At 35.4% G+C, this 16,404-nt stretch overlaps 1 protein-coding gene across 1 annotated transcript in view; it reads left to right on the forward strand.

Annotated features, from left to right (window-relative positions):
• The window catches only part of LOC109243595 (fatty acid amide hydrolase-like), a 42,045-nt gene extending 25,979 nt beyond the window's left edge, over positions 1 to 16,066 (forward strand). Inside the window, exons 12-20 of the mRNA XM_019410548.1 lie at positions 3,901 to 3,972; positions 4,084 to 4,164; positions 4,349 to 4,452; positions 4,610 to 4,702; positions 12,040 to 12,108; positions 12,744 to 12,808; positions 14,990 to 15,051; positions 15,678 to 15,773; positions 15,873 to 16,066. Coding sequence (XP_019266093.1) covers positions 3,901 to 3,972; positions 4,084 to 4,164; positions 4,349 to 4,452; positions 4,610 to 4,702; positions 12,040 to 12,108; positions 12,744 to 12,808; positions 14,990 to 15,051; positions 15,678 to 15,773; positions 15,873 to 15,932 — 702 coding nt within the window. The 3' untranslated portion in view covers positions 15,933 to 16,066. The remainder of the gene's footprint in view (positions 1 to 3,900; positions 3,973 to 4,083; positions 4,165 to 4,348; positions 4,453 to 4,609; positions 4,703 to 12,039; positions 12,109 to 12,743; positions 12,809 to 14,989; positions 15,052 to 15,677; positions 15,774 to 15,872) is intronic.
• Positions 16,067 to 16,404: the final 338 nt, after the last annotated feature.

The following is a 16,404-nucleotide window of genomic DNA, read 5'->3' on the forward strand; positions in this document are numbered from 1 at the left end:
CTTGAATCCTCAATATCCCATCATCACCAATAGTCACCTCCTAAGCACCTTCTCGCTGCACCATGTCCTTAAGGACAAGGAAGTGGGGATTATCATACTGGTAAGCCTTAATGCGCTCAAACAAAGATGACTATGATACAACACAAGCAAGAACCCTGATAGACTCCGAAATATCAAATCTCACAATCTGTTGGCCAAAGCCAGAACATCCATAGATAACGGTCTCTCCACATTTGGAATAAATGCCAAACTCCCTATGCTCTCCGCCTTTCTACTCAAGGCATCTGCTACAACATTAGCCTTCTCCAAATGATAAAGAATGGTTATATCGTAATCTTTCAACAGCTCCAACCATCTTTGCTGCCTAATATTCAAATATTCCTATTTAAACAGATGTTGGAGACTCTGTTGATTTGTATACACCTTACAAGACATGCCGATAAGTAATATCTCTAATTCTAGAACGCGTGTACAATAACTACTAACTCCAAATCATGCACCGGATATTTTTTCTCATATGGATTCGACTGGCGTGACACGTAGGTAATCACCCTACTGTCCTGTATCAACACACACCCAATGCAAATCCTCGAAGCATCAAAATAAATAATATACGACCCCGATCCAGAAGGCAAACCAAAACTGGAGCCATAGTCAAAGCAATCTTGAGCTTCTGAAATCTCTCTTCACACTCGTCCGACCACCTGAACGGAGAGCCCTTTTGAAGATCATGATATATTCAAAAGCCCTTTGTGAAGCGATGGCAATAACTTGCCAAACTCAAGAAGCTCCTGATCTTTATAGCGGTAGAAGGTCTAGGCCAACTCTGAACTGCCTCAATATTATTTGGGTGCACCTTGATCCCCTTACTAGATACATATGACCCAAGAATGCCACCGAGTCCAACCAATACTCGCACTTGGAGAACTTAGTTGTCATGATCCGGAATCCCCACCCTCGGGACCGTGATGGCGCCTAACATTTCACTTGCTAGGCAAGCCAACGTTAGATGTCGTTATTAACCATTTTTAACAAACTTCAGATACGATAACAATAAAAAAATTGAAAAGTCTGAAACAAGGTAAATAAACTAATAAGTGACAAAATCCAAATATAAACCCTGGATCTGGTGTCACGATTACATTGCGTCTAAGATACTACAAATAATGGTCTGAAATGAACATAACTGTCTGAATCAAATGAATAGCTAAAGAAAATTAGAAGGGGACTTCGGGGCTGCGGACGCCATGCAGCCATACCTCAAGTCTCCTATGGATAGCTGGGTTCGAGCAAGTCTATGGTACGCCACTGGGACCAACTCCGGTATCTGCGCAAGAAGTGCAGAGTGTAGTATGAGCACAACCGATCCCATGTACTTTGTATGTGTCGAGCCAAACCTCGCCAAAGTAGTAACGATGCTAAGGCAGGTCACTTACATTAGCCTGTACACAATAATAGTTATAATAACATAAAAGATAGGAATAGAAGTAAAAAGCATATATGTTATATCAACGAAACTCAAATCAACCAGAAGAGAGTCCCGAATAACCAGTCATATAGCTCATCTCAACAACCGAGGCCAATCCAATAGTCACAAACAAATATTACTTTTATCAATATATTGCGGCGTGCAACTTGATCCCAAAATATCAACTTTAAACTATATGTTGCGGTGCGCAACCCGACCCACCATGTAATCATCTATCAATATCATAGTCCATCTTTATTCTGACATTTCAATTCATTAGCTTTCAATTTCCGTTGCGTCGTGCAACCCACTCCCTACATAATGTCAATTAACAATAGTAACTCAATAACTAAGGGTTTATAAGAAACCATACATCAAGAGAACAAATGTACGAGCAATGGAGAGCAACATGATAATCAAAAGAGACTCGAACTACTCGGATGTCTCAACTTTACCAACTCAATGGTATCTACTTTTAACAATACGTACAAGTGAAACTATTTCAATGAAGGTAACAATTAATACAAAACTATAATGTAACAAGGCATAAGACAATTTAGATGTATGAGGGAAACAAATAGAGACAAGTAGTAAATAAATATGGAATCAGGGAGGGGATGGACAATTTAATGTAAGGAAATGCTAAATGGCAAGTAGCAATTACGGCATGGAAGTTAAATACGCATGTAGCAATTAAGGCATGAAACAAGACATAATATGAAGCGGCGAAGATAGGAAAACATGTAACATAACAGTAAAGTCATGGAATAAAGTAATTAATGAAATACGGGAAAGCATGGAAACAAGGAATTTGATGGCGTATATACACTCGTCACCTCGCATATACGCCTCTATACATGAAATTCACATAGCACATAGCTCAATGGTTCTTAATTTCCTCAAATCAAGGTTAGACCCAACACTTACCTCACTCCGCAATCAACTCAAAGTTCAACCACGGCCTTGCCTTTAGAACAAGCCTCCAAACCAACCAAATCTAGCAAATTATTAACCAAACGATTCAAAATAAGCCTTAAAAACTACCCACGAATGAAAGAGGTTCAATTTAGATCGTTATTGAAAAAGTCAACAAAAGTCAACCCCGGGCCCACTTGGTCAAAACCTGAGATTCGGACCAAAACTTGATTATCCATTCACCCCCGAGCCCGGTTTTGTAATTTTTTTCAAAATTCGACCTCAATTCGAGGTCAAATTCCTATTTTTTTCAAATCTCTAATTCTACCCAAATCCCTAATTTATACCATGAAAATCTTAGATTTGATGTTGAAAACTTATGAAATGTAATGGATAATTGAAAAGAAGTAGATTAAAGTCATTTACTAATGTATTTAGGAAGAAAATCTCTTGGAAAAATTGCCTCTAGGGTGTTTAGGGTTAAGAGTTTGAATGAAATGAACTAATACCCGTTTTCCCCTCTTTTACCCAACTGCAGTTATCGCAATTGCGACACATAGTACACAATTGCGATGATTGCAAAAGCGATCAACCCCCTGCAAATGCGAACCAAGACTGTCCGCAAATGCGAACAATACTTCGCAGAAGCGAAGCAACACCAAATTAGTGTGTGGTCGCAATTGCGAAGATACAGAGTCCGCAAATGCGAACTCTTCCCAATAGCACCTAGAACTACGAATCGGACACCAAAACAAATGAAATTTTTAAAGAAACTTAAAAACTTTCAATTTTACAACCGGACGTCCGAATCACGTGAAATCAACTCCGTTTTGCACCAAATTTTGCAGACAAGTCATAAATACTTAAATGTATTCCAGGACCGTAATCCGAACCCGGTAGCAACAAAGTCAACCTACGGTCAAACTTAGAAATTCTTTACACCTTTAAACCTCTAGTTTTCAACAAATTACGTTAAATCAAGTTAGGGACTTCCGAATTCGATTCGGGGCACATGCCCAAGTCCCAAAACATGATACGGACCCACCGGACCGTCAAAACACTGATCCGGGTCCGTTTTCTCAAAACGTTTACCGAAGTCAACTGAAATAGGTTTTAAAGCACGATTTCACATTTTCATCAAATTTTTTCACAAAAGCCCTTCCGAAAAAAGACACGGACTGTGCACGCAAATTGAAAAAGGCTAAGCGAAGCTAATCGAGGCTTCAAAACACATATATGAAGGTTAAACCTGAAAATGACCTATCGGTTCATCGCATTAGCATATGGCTTCTTCTCCCTCAAAAACTGAAGCACACTCCTCAAATGTACTCTCACAATACATTACAGTAAATTTTACTAGCGAAGTTGTAATACAAAAAAGATGATGTACTCTCACAATTCTGTCCAAGAAAGTTAATAAAAAAATAAGGAAAAACGAAGGATTTTATTTGCAATCATTTCATTCTTTCTCTTTATAACTGATTATAATTTATTTCTTCTAAATTTCTTTATTCCAGGCAAAACTATGTTTCCCTCAGCTGAAGTCACCAAAGCTTATACCTAATATCAAATTGGCCAAATATGGGGAGGTTTGTTTATTTTTATTAGCATTGCAATTTAATTTCTAAAAGTTTTCCTTCCTTTGTATTACTAGTAATTTATTGGCTTCTTTCTTTCCTTTTTTTTTCTTTTCTTTTTAGTGGTTTAATGACTGCAGTGATGACATAAGAGTTTGCTGTTCTCAAGCTTTAGCAAAGTTGTACAAAAGTTATGGCTGGAAGGTAATTCGAATATAATATAGGGTTAAAATTATTTTCTATTTTATTTTGCTACTAAGAAATGTCCTTAATAGAGTACACTCCCATTCCAATTCTTGCGACGTGAGGCTATCATGAACTCCTGTAATCTGATCCTTGAATTGGCGCGGTTGTTAACATCTTCTTTTTTCTAATTCTTCTTTAAAAGACTATAGAAGTTACCGTACCTGAGATAGAAGTTATGCGCTTGGCACATTATGTGACAATTGGATCTGAATGCAACACCTCAATTGCTCGTCAACTAGAAAAGCTGTAAGTTCTTTACTTTATTTGTCTCTTAACAAATATATACACATGGACATTAGGGGAATTTGAAACTACTTGATTTCCACTTTTAAGAATTATTACTCTTCTTTCAAGTTATACATAAATTTGTTTTGACACTGTGGATCTTTCAATATTGGCATAGGAATAAGGAAGAATTAGGATGGGATGCTAGGGTTGCACTTTCTGTGTATGGTTCATTTAGTAGTCAGGAGTACTTGAACGCCCAGAGAATTAGGTAAGCTCAAATGGAGAATGCTTTTGTTTACTCTTTTTTACCATTGAAAACTTCATTTGCTGGTCTTGGTCCGGTCCATATGTGACGTATGGTTACTAGACATGACACATATGATTTGACTCTAACTTACATTTATCATGCAAATATTGTGCATTTTGATGCTTTCATGCATGAGCAAGTTATATTGATTTGAAAAGAAATTTTATTTTTGTGGTAAACTTCTCGTCGATAACCGCTTCTTTGTTTTACTAGCTGATGACAAGGCATAAATAGATCTAGTTTAGTCTACCACTCTCGATCCACTTCTATTCTGATAACACTTCCATAACTGCATCAATAAACTTTGTGTCACGCCCCAAAACCCGTTTAGTCGTGATGCACCTAACCCAACTTGCTAGATAGATCAAATAACAATTAATACATTTCTACTGAAATTAATATGAAATCAATAAGTAAAATAACTGAATTTCAGTATAACCCAAGGATTAGTAGTACAAGTCGTGAGTCTCTAAGACTCAGATTTACAAAGCTGGTACGAAACAATACAACATATGTTTGAAGTATACATAAACAGAATTTAAGTCCTAAACTACCATGAACAAGAGATAGCTTGAATCTGGAACACTGGAACGTCTTTAATGACATACTTCGTCTTCCACAACTACGCAACTCCAAGATCTGCATGCAAGGTGCAGACGTGTAGTATGAGTACAACCAACCCCATGTACTCAGTAAGTATCTTGACTAACCTCGATGAAGTAGTGGCGAGGTTTTAAGTCAAAAGATACTCTCTCAATATTTTACCTGTGCAGATAATAAGAAGAAAGAGAATATGAAAAAGAGACACGAATAATTAGGTAATAAATGAAACAAGAATGCAAATGACAGAGGGCCCAAGATTACATATGTGTATTGGGTGATACCCTTTTTGCTTGAGCCCGACCGGGTTGGGTCCGGTCCGGGGCAAGTCGGGGCCATCGAACCCGACCTGGATGCAAGGTAGAACGACGGCCACGTCAACAACCGAGGTCGAGTCATTTCGAGACCGTTGCAGAGCTCGATATGAGTCACCACCGGATGGAGAAACACACAAGGTCGGGAGCCGGACTCGTAACGGATAACCAAGCGTCGCCGGATATCTCGCCCAAACGTGATTTTCTAAACCACTTCAGGCCATTAAGGCGTAATTACAGGGATCCACGATGTAATTAATTTACCTACCTTATTTTTACCCTTAATCAGAATGTATAAAAGGGGAGAAGACCCCATAAAGAGGGGATCGGAAACCATTACACTACGGTACCATCTCTCTCAATTCTTGTACGCTATCAAGCACAATTGTTCTAAGCAATATTATATTCTGCGATTATTTACTTTAGCAGCAATTGTTGAGTCTTTATCTTTTATTTTCCTCAATCCAAACCTTTTGTATCTTTTAGTTCACGGATCCTTAAAACCCCATATAAATTCAATTGTTATCCGGATTCCAGGGTAAACAATATGCTCAATTCACATTGTTACATAGATATAGAACACAATCAAGAACAATCATAACATGTCTTCTCCGTTGCGGCACGCAACTCGATCCACAAATATGTATACAAATACCGTTGCGACGTGCAATCGATCCATACAATAATACAAATATCTGTTGTGGCGAGCAACCCAATCCCACATAATAATACGAATACCGTTGCGACGTGCAACCCGATCCCACACAATAATATTAATATCTGTTACGGCGTGCAACCCGATCCCACACAATAATATCTTCTCTGTTGCGGCGTGCAACCCGATTCCATATATCAATATAGATTCATATGAAACTATTCAACAACAACAAGCACGGGAAAATTCATAATGTAACACCAAGAAAACTAATACGCAGAATTCAACTAGGAATACGAACTCAAACATAGTAAGGTGAGCGACATAGCACCCAGAGCTAATCTCCCACATTTTAAAATCAAAGCTTCCATAAAGCATAAACACACAACCAATCAAAAAGTCACCAATCTAGCTAAGTAAGGAATTAAGTGTAGAGCATGAAGTGAGCAAGGATGTACGTCAAATAATACAAGTATCAAATAGAGGTGTGTAAGAAGTGAAATCATGTAACATGTGAAGGGGCGTAGCAAATAAAGACATATAACATATGAAGGCAGGTAGTAAGTGGTGGCATGTAACAGGTGAAGACGTAAATAACAGTAAAGGCATAAATTCGAAGATAACATGTAGCAGAAATCAAGTAAACGCGTATGAGTAACAATAAAAACAAAGTAGAACATGGATATAACATTATCAGGCCAAATATGAAATATAGAGGTAACTACATAAGGAACACGAAAGTGAAAGTAACCTACAAGACAGTAAATATTAATAAAAACTAGAGTTGAGGGCATGTAAGTGTTTAATGAACAAGTAATCATAACAAGACTCCAACTCCCATTTCTCTCACATGGAAACAACCGACCGGCCAATCTTATTTCACATAGCACGGTAATACTGATCGTGCCATTATCATATCAACCACGCGAAAATAACTATCGTGCCAAACATAGCCCTACGGCCCCAATCATCATCTTTTAATACGGACAAGAAGCTTAAGTATCATGACAATAACATATTTAGAGATAGGTTTGTAATACTACGATCAAGTTAAGTATGCAAATAAATTTCGAAGCAAACCATTAACTCTTTTTTTAAAGATGTCCTATATTCTAGCATGATTTCTAACACAGTTAATTGAGTTTATTAGTCATAGAATCAAATGAAGCATAAATTAAGGGATTACTAAGTTCAACAAGGCACAAAGAAGCATATAGTTTTCCTCTCCCGAGCATAGAAACCCTTTCAGATGCATATACGCTCGTCACCTCGTATATGCATCACCTCCACATGTATAAAACAAAAACATTTAGTAGGAAAATTTTTCTCAACAAAGCTAGGCAAGACATTTACCTCAAACAAGCCAATTCGATGCACTAGAAACACCATTCCGCATGAATCGACCCCCGAAAGGATCGATACTAGCCAAAAGCAATCCAAAATCATCAAATAATGCCTTAGGAATAAAACCCAAAACGATAAAGGTTGAATCTTTAATTAAATACTCAAAATCAACCAAAACATCAACCCGTGTTCGCACCAGAAAATCCGACAGAACTCATAAATTCCGATAATGCATTCGAATACGAGTCCATCCATATTAATTTCATTCAAATCCGACTCCGAATCGATGTTCAAAACTCAATTATTTACTTTAGAAAAGTTTTGACACACCCCCCAATTTTCTCTTTTAGATTCATCAATTGAATGCCAAAATTAAAGGTAAAATCATATGAAATAATCAAATCTGAGTAAAAAAACATTTGCCCCAATCCAAATGGTAAAAATTCTCTTCAAAATTGCCCAAATCCGAGCTACAAATCTCAATTTATGGTAGAATGAACTCAAAGTCTGAGAATAAACCTTTACACAGCTGCTTCACGTGTACCCTTCACGATCGCGTGACCCGCTTCGCGATCGTGAAGCACTAAGAGGGTTCGCAACATTGTTCCCACGAACGTAATGACCACCGATGCCATACCTACACGAACGTGTCTCTTTCCACGTGAATGCGATGACCAAAAACCTCCCACCTCCCTCGCTGAAACGCGATCGCGATCCATCTATGCGAATGCGAAGAACAAGTCTCTCCAGCGCAACATACAATCTTCGCAAACGCGAAGTGGGATAAACAAACGTAAACTGCTCCAAAATTCCTCTATGCGATCGTGAGCCTAGCTCCACAATCGCGATGCTCTATAGAAACACCAGCAACTAGCAACTTCCAAAACTCATAGGAATGGCTCGAACCACCCCGGAACTAACCCAAGCCCCTCTAAAACCCCGCTTGAACATGCCAACAAGTCCCAAAATACAACACGCCCCGACTCAAATAACACATAACAACATCTAAACCACGATTCACACCTCAAATCAAGCTTAATTAACTATTTCAAATTTCCAAATTCCAAACTTGCGCTGAACATGCTAAACAACTCGGAATCACCTTAATTTTTGCACACAAGTTCCAAATGACACAACTAACATATTCCAATAACGATCCGAACCCAATAACATCGAAGTCAAATTCCAGTCAAACCTATGAACTTTCAAAATCTTCAAGTTGCCAAGTTTCGCCAAATAGTGCCAAAACCTTCTAGAAATATCCAAATGCAAATTTCCATAAAAACTCTGATCCGATGTCAAATTCACTAAAATAAAACCTTGTCAACTCTTCCAACTTAACGTTTCTAAAATGAGAATCATTCTTCCAAATCAATCTCGAACCACTCGAAAACCAAAACCGACGATAAATACAATTCATAATACACCACATGAGCTACTCATAACCTCAAACCACCGAACTGAATGTTAATACTCAACGATCGGTCGGGTCGTTACACTTTGTCCTTAAAAATATATATTATTAGTTGCTCATGTTTTTATTACCTATAAAAACATATTTCCTCCGTATCAATTTTGATGAAGTAATTTGACTAGGCATGAAGTTTATGAAAAAAAAGACTTTTGAAACTTGTGGTCTTAAAAGCTTAAGGGGTAAAAGCTTTGTGGGGTAATGACATTTACATGGTTATAAATATTAGGATCGAAATAATCAGGTCTTGCGGAAGTTAGTAAAGCAAATCTTGAACGACGATAAATCAAACAACAGAAGAGAAATATGCCAAAAGAGACACAAATATTTAATTTGGTTCGATCAGTTGACCTACGTCCACAACAGAGATGAGGAATCCACTATATAAAAGAGACTAAGAAATATCGAGAGAATAACCTCACGAAGAGGCAAATATAAGTGACACATTGACACTTGTCCCGAAAAGTTCTTCCCCTAAATAAGACTCTCAAACCCCTTATGGCTACATTGTGGATACTACTGAATGAGAAGGAAGGATCCTCAATTTATAGAAGTCCAATCATTTTCCTCCAAGAAAAGAAAATCCAATTACGAAAAATATGTTGCCCTTTCCTTTAAGGAATAGGAAAACCAAATATGGTAAGAAAATCAGGACAAACACCTAACAATTCTCCCCATTGGCCTGAATTTTCTTATAAAATAAACTTGATCCACCTTGTTCACATAATCTTCAACAGGTCGCATCTTCAAATCTCCACCACAAAGTTTGCCTCAACGTGAGTAGTACTCTGGTCAAATTTCTCAAACAAAAATCATGATTATCGTCAAATAGTTTGTGACTAGAACTGAACCCAACAAGAAGAACCTGTCTTGAACCTTGCTTTGCTACTACTTGTTAGTACCGAAAAAGTCAGGTGTCATACGGAATCTAGTAACGCAAACTTTGAACGATGATACACCACACAACAAAAGAGAAATATTCCAAAAGAGATACAAATATTTAATGTGGTTCGGTCAATTTGACCTACATCCATGAGAGGAAATGAGCAATCCACTATATAAAATAGAGTACAATATATCGAGAGAACAACCTCACAAAGAGATAAATACAAGTGGCATACTAATACTTGTCACGAAAAGTTCCCCCCAAGCAAGACTCTCAAACCACACATAGCTACATTGTGGATGCTACTGAATGAGAAGGAAGGATCCTTAATTTATAGAAGTCAAAAAATTTCCTCCAAGAAGACTTGCCAAACATGGAAGAATTATATTTTCCTTTTCGGAAAAGGAAAAATCAATCATGGTAAATATGTTGTCCTTCAAGAAATAGAAAACCAAATATGGTAAGAAAATCAGAACAACCACCTAAAAATTCTCCCCCGTGGTTCTGATACCAGTTGTTGGGCTAAAACGGCCCAAAGATACTCTTAACATGGTGTGATATTGTTCGCTTTGGACCAAGCCCACACGGTTTTCCCCAAAAGGCCTCACACCATTAAGATATCCCTTCACTAGGCTCCTAGTCATTTCAACTACCAATATGGGACTTTGTTCGCACACCCAACAATCTCCCTCTCGAAATAAATTTCATGTGGTCCATTCACACGATCTACAGGTCAATTTTTGAGATTCATTGTGTGCATGCCACCACATTGTTAGAGTATTTATGGCAACCGAAGCTCGCAACTAGCTTCTTTTTGTGTGCGCTTCGTTAAAACGAGTTTTGCACCATCACTTTTCCATCGTCATACTCGTTCCGCTGAACCTGTACTCTAATACCAGATTGTTGGGACTGAAATAATCAGATATCAGGCGGAAGCAAATCTTGAACGACGATAAATCAAACAACAGAAGAAAAATATACCAATAGAGACACAAACTTTTAATGTGGTTTGGTCAATTGACCTACGTCCACGACGGAGATGAGCAATCTATTACATAAAAGAGAGTAAAAAATATCGAGAGAATAACCTCACGAAGAGGCAAACACAAGTGATACACTAACACTTGTCCCGAAAAGTTCTCCCCCTAAACAAGACTCTCAAACCCCTTATGGCTACATTGTGGACACTACTGAATGAGAAGGAAGGATCCTCAATTTATAGACGTTCAAACATTTTCCTCCAAGAAAAAATACTAGCCAAATATGGAAGAATTATAATTTTCTTCTAAGAAATGAAAAAGACCCAATTATGGAAAATATGTTGCCCTTTCTTTCGAGGAATTGGAAAACTAAATATAGTAAAAAAATTATGACAAATACCTAACAGTAAAAGCTTCTCATTAAGGGTAAAATGAAAATAAAGAGTTTAAAGTTGAATTATTTCCAATTGTAGAAATGTGTCATTCTTTTTGGAATGATCAATAAAGAAAGTGTGTCATCTAAGTTGAAATAGAAGGAGTATACAATAACGTATATACGTAGTTAATTGTCTTCGTTCACAACGTGGGTATCTCATCATCAAATAATAGTATTTTATACGTAATAAACACGGGCGAAGCTATGTGTCGTCAAGGGTGGTTAAATAAACACTTTTCGCCAAAAAATTATAGTGTGTATAGGGTAAGATATTACTTGTATTGATAAAAAATAATTTTTGAACACCCTTGCATAGTCCACTAGCAAAAAAAGAAAAAATAGACTTTGAATATTCTTATAAAAATTTCCACTTCGCCACCGTCAGTAATTATACGTGTACAAACAATTATTTTTTGTTTCATTGTATCAATGCACATATCAACATGACTTTCCCAATATGAGATATCATTCAAGCCTTAGAGAAATCAGGTGGTGTCTCATTTTTCTTTGCATACGTCCGTGCTGCTCCTCCTTTTTTTAACTAGCTAAAACTAAGTCCCCAGTTCGGATAAGATCAAACGCTCATGTTTTAATATTTTATTTTATCTCCAGAAATCGGCAGCTTCAGATTCACAAAAGAATATTTTCCAAGGCAGATGTCATCGTTACACCAACAACAGGGTATATATTTACTTTTTTGTCACAAGAAAAGCCTTATTATCAACTAGTTTAAAAGAAATAATGAGAAGCATATGTTATTTTTGTTTGTAAGATAAATGAATATAATATAATAAGTGTAATTTGGGGATGACGTTAGGTAATCTGGTGATGTAGTGGAGGTGGGGATAGGGTTAAGGTTAGAGGTGAATTGGGCTCCATAATGTACACTACCTCCCTTTCAATTTATGAGCAAAGTTTGAATAAGTAAAAAGTTTAAGAAAAAGAGGTAAAGTTTTTAAACTTGTAATCATAATATGCTATAATATTTGTGATTATAAAATTCTGAAATTTGTAATCTTTAATATCCTATACTATTTGTGTGACGATAAAACTTATCATTTAGAGTAAATTTAAGTTTTTTGAATTAAAAACTTACATTCTTCTTCGTATATACTAGAAGGAAATATCGCTATATAAACGGAAACAAAGGGAACAATATATTTTATAGTTTATCATAAATATATTTTCTACACCGTTGCATATATTAAATTTCAACTTTTAAAGGACATTAAATCATAAACATTAAAATGACATTTTTTTTGTTGTTGTGATTGAATATAAAGATTTGCTATGCATTGTTTCAAATACTTGTATAGGGTTACTGCTTACACCATAGAGAAGGATGCTGGGGAGACCGGGGAACTCGACTACATAAATGGAGGTACGAAACTTGGAAAGACGTCTGAGATGCCTGTTTGGACTATCTCAAATTTCGTCACATATTTGAACATTCTGTCAATCATAATGCATCCTGTTAATTAAGACAGTCACTATCTCTTAACAAAAAGATAAATTTTTATAGTTCAAAATAATGACTTTTTCCTTTTATAACTCTTATTGAAATCAGTTTCCTAATCAAAACCAAATAGAGACTTGCATTTCCTTAATCAAAACCAAATAAACATTCGTTCTAATTTAGGATGACAAAGAAGTGATGCATTTGCTAGGGCTATAATAATAATGGAAAGTTTCTTTTCCCCGCAAGTTTCCCAAATGTATGTTTAAATTGTACACCATACCTCTTTTAAGTTTAAAACAATAAACTAGATATGCCACAGGAGATGCATGCTTACTACATAATTCAGTGATTATCACTGATCACTACAATTGTACACCATACCAATCTTGATGTAATATTTTTTTTTACATTTACCATCAACCCCTTTAAGTTTCTAGCCAATTCTATTGAGATACAAGGTATATTTATGTACTTTGTGTTTTTGTATTTTCAGTGTATTCAATTAGCTGGTGATGCATACAGTTAGTTAGTGAGGACTTATAGCATGTTTGGCCAAGTTGCAAAAAATCAGCTTATTTTGACAAGTATTTTTTCTCATAAGTGTTTTTTCAAAAATACTTTTGGTGATAAACAGTTTGTGTGTGGCTAATTAATTTGAAAAGCACTTCTGAGCAACAATTAGAGGGTGTTTGGCTTAGCTTATAAGCTGGTCAAACTGGCTTATAAGAACGTTTTGGCTTTTCTACGCGTTTGGTAAACATCCAAAGTACTTATAAGTTAAAATCAGCCATAAGCCATAAGTTGGTCACCCCCAACTTATGACTTTTCAACTTATAATCACTTTTAGTTTGACCAAGATTTTTACTAGTTTATCCTTAATAATATTTTTTAATTTATAAGATATTTTTCCCAAAATAAATTTTTTAATTTTCTCTTCTTTCCATATTTGTTGTTTATCATTTTCTCTACAAATAAACTTTTTAAATCATAATCTTTTGTAAGAACTTTAAGAGTAATTTAGTCTTTTTAACAAGAGAACAACTTATCAGCACCTTTCTACCAAATATATTAATTGCTTATTATCAGTTTCAGCAGGTCTATCCAAACACGAAAATTATTATTTAAAATCAGTTTCAGCACTTAAAAATACTTTTCAACACTTCAAGCTTATCAGCTATTTACAATCAGCTAATCTAAACGGGCTCTTAGTGTTTGGCCAAGCTTTCAAAAATTGCTTCTAATACCTTGTTTGGCCAAGCTTCTCCAAGCCAAAAACACTTTTTTTTTTTTTTTCAAAAAAAATATTTTTTTTCTAAAGTTGAAGTGTTTGGCCAAGCTTTTAGAGGGGAAAAAAGTGTTTTTGAGTAGAAGCAAAAGCTGTTTTGGAGAAACAGAAAAAAGTAGCTTTTCTCCAAAAGCACTTGTGAGAAAAATAAACTTAGAAACAGTTTTTAAAAGCTTGACCAAACACTAATTGCTGCTCAGAAGTGCTTTTCAAATAAATTAGCTAAACACTAATTTCTTCTCACCAAAATTACTTTTGAAAAAAACACTTTTGAGAAAAAGCACTTCTCAAAATAGCTGATTTTTGCAGTTTGGTCAAACGGCCTATAAGTGTATATTTCTTAAAAGTACTTATCAAAAAAGTTGGAGAGAAACTACTTTTTTCTGCTTCTCCAAAACTACCTCTACTTCTCAAAAGTATTTTTTTTCTTCCAAAAGTTTGGCAAATACTTTAACTTCGAAAATATGCTGACACTTAGTGGATAGTTACTTAACCTGTATGCATGACTCTCTCCACTGATTAATAGAAAGAACTTTCACTTCCCACTGATTAATCTCGTAATAAACAATTGGAAGGAACTTGCACATGTGCAATGGCAATTGATAGTTAGTAAGTTAAGTTGTATGCAGCTGAAATTGTTAAACAATTAAAACTCAAAGATTTTCAAAAATTGAATAACAAGATTAAAACTTTCCACATCGCTAAAGCATTGTATTTTTATATGTTCTTATTTATTGATTAACGTTTTAGATTGGCCTTTAGTCATAATAGTTATCAGTTGTGCCCGTTTTGATTATATATATGCCTTATTGTTTCAGCTGCACTAGTTCGATACCAGATAGCAGGAAACTTTCTCGGATTGCCTGCTGTTACTATACCAGTATGCTCTTCAATTTCTACTAAATCTATTTTTTTTTTAGATTCAGATTGAGAACTACATTGAAAATTCCCAAAATGGTAAAAACTTACCCCTATAAGTGGGCGTTTGGACATAAGAAATGTAAAATTTCAAAAATAAAAAAAAGTGAATTTTTTTTTTCAAGTGAAAATGGTACTTGAAAATTAGAGTTGTGTTTGGACATGAATATAATTTGGGTTATTTTTTAAGTTATGTGAGTGATCTGAGTGAAAATTTTGAAAAATAACTTTTTGGAGTTTTTCAAATTGTTGAAAAATTCATCTTGAAGTGAAAATTGAAAATTTTATGACCAAACATTGATTTCGAAAAAAGGGGAAAATTGCTATGTCCAAACGGTTATATACTAAACTAGTGCAAGACAGTGTCTTACATATACACATTTATTAGTTGACTATGGTTAAATGGTATATATTTATTATTACTTTTATTTTTAACTAGTAAAGTTAAATAAATTGGCTGTGTAAACACCCACATGGGTAAGTATTTACCATTGTCAAATCATCTGCCCCATCCTAACAACAAATAGTTAAAAACTTCCCCACCTTTTTAAAATGTTCACTGATATATATATATTCTTTTGAGGGTAGGTTGGTTATGATATGTCCGGTTTGCCAATTGGTATTCAATTTATTGGGAAGCCATGGGATGAATCCTTACTGATTCATATAGCTTTTGCCATGCAAGTAAGTGAATGTTTGAATACCTGATCATCTTTATCATATTTCACATTATTAAAATTGGATTTTGTACTAAGAAATAGCGTACATTTCTTGGTTTTTCAGGCATTATGCATCTCTGAATACAAAAGGCCAGAGGTTTTCTTTGATCTATTGGGCAAGTAGTTGAATTCCGTTAATCTGAATACAAATAGCCTGGATTCATACAACTACTTTCATGTTATCTTTGGTTATATATAGGACTAGATGAGTATAGCACGTGCTTGGGTGGCCACATGCATGTACTTTTTTTTTTTTTTTTTTTTAAATTGAATGAGCCTATTTAAACTGTCGACGAACGAATATAATGCAACTTTTCACTTTTACATCACACAATATCATATTCATCTAACTAGGTCATCTCTTAACTAAGGAGTTAACATTTTTACTAAAATAAAAAGCAAAGAATAGATAATGAATACCTTTAAATCAAAAGCCTATAACCTCTTCAATACGGTCTAATGCATTTGTTCTTCGTAGGAGTCATATACTCCATGTGTTTTAATTTATATGAGGTAGTTTGATTCTACACATTTAAAGAAAAAAATGACTTTTAAAACTTGTGGTCTTAGAAGCTTAAGGGATAAAAGCTTTGTGG

This window comes from Nicotiana attenuata, unplaced genomic scaffold (assembly GCF_001879085.1).
Source record: "Nicotiana attenuata strain UT unplaced genomic scaffold, NIATTr2, whole genome shotgun sequence".
Classification (NCBI taxonomy): Eukaryota; Viridiplantae; Streptophyta; class Magnoliopsida; order Solanales; family Solanaceae; genus Nicotiana; species Nicotiana attenuata.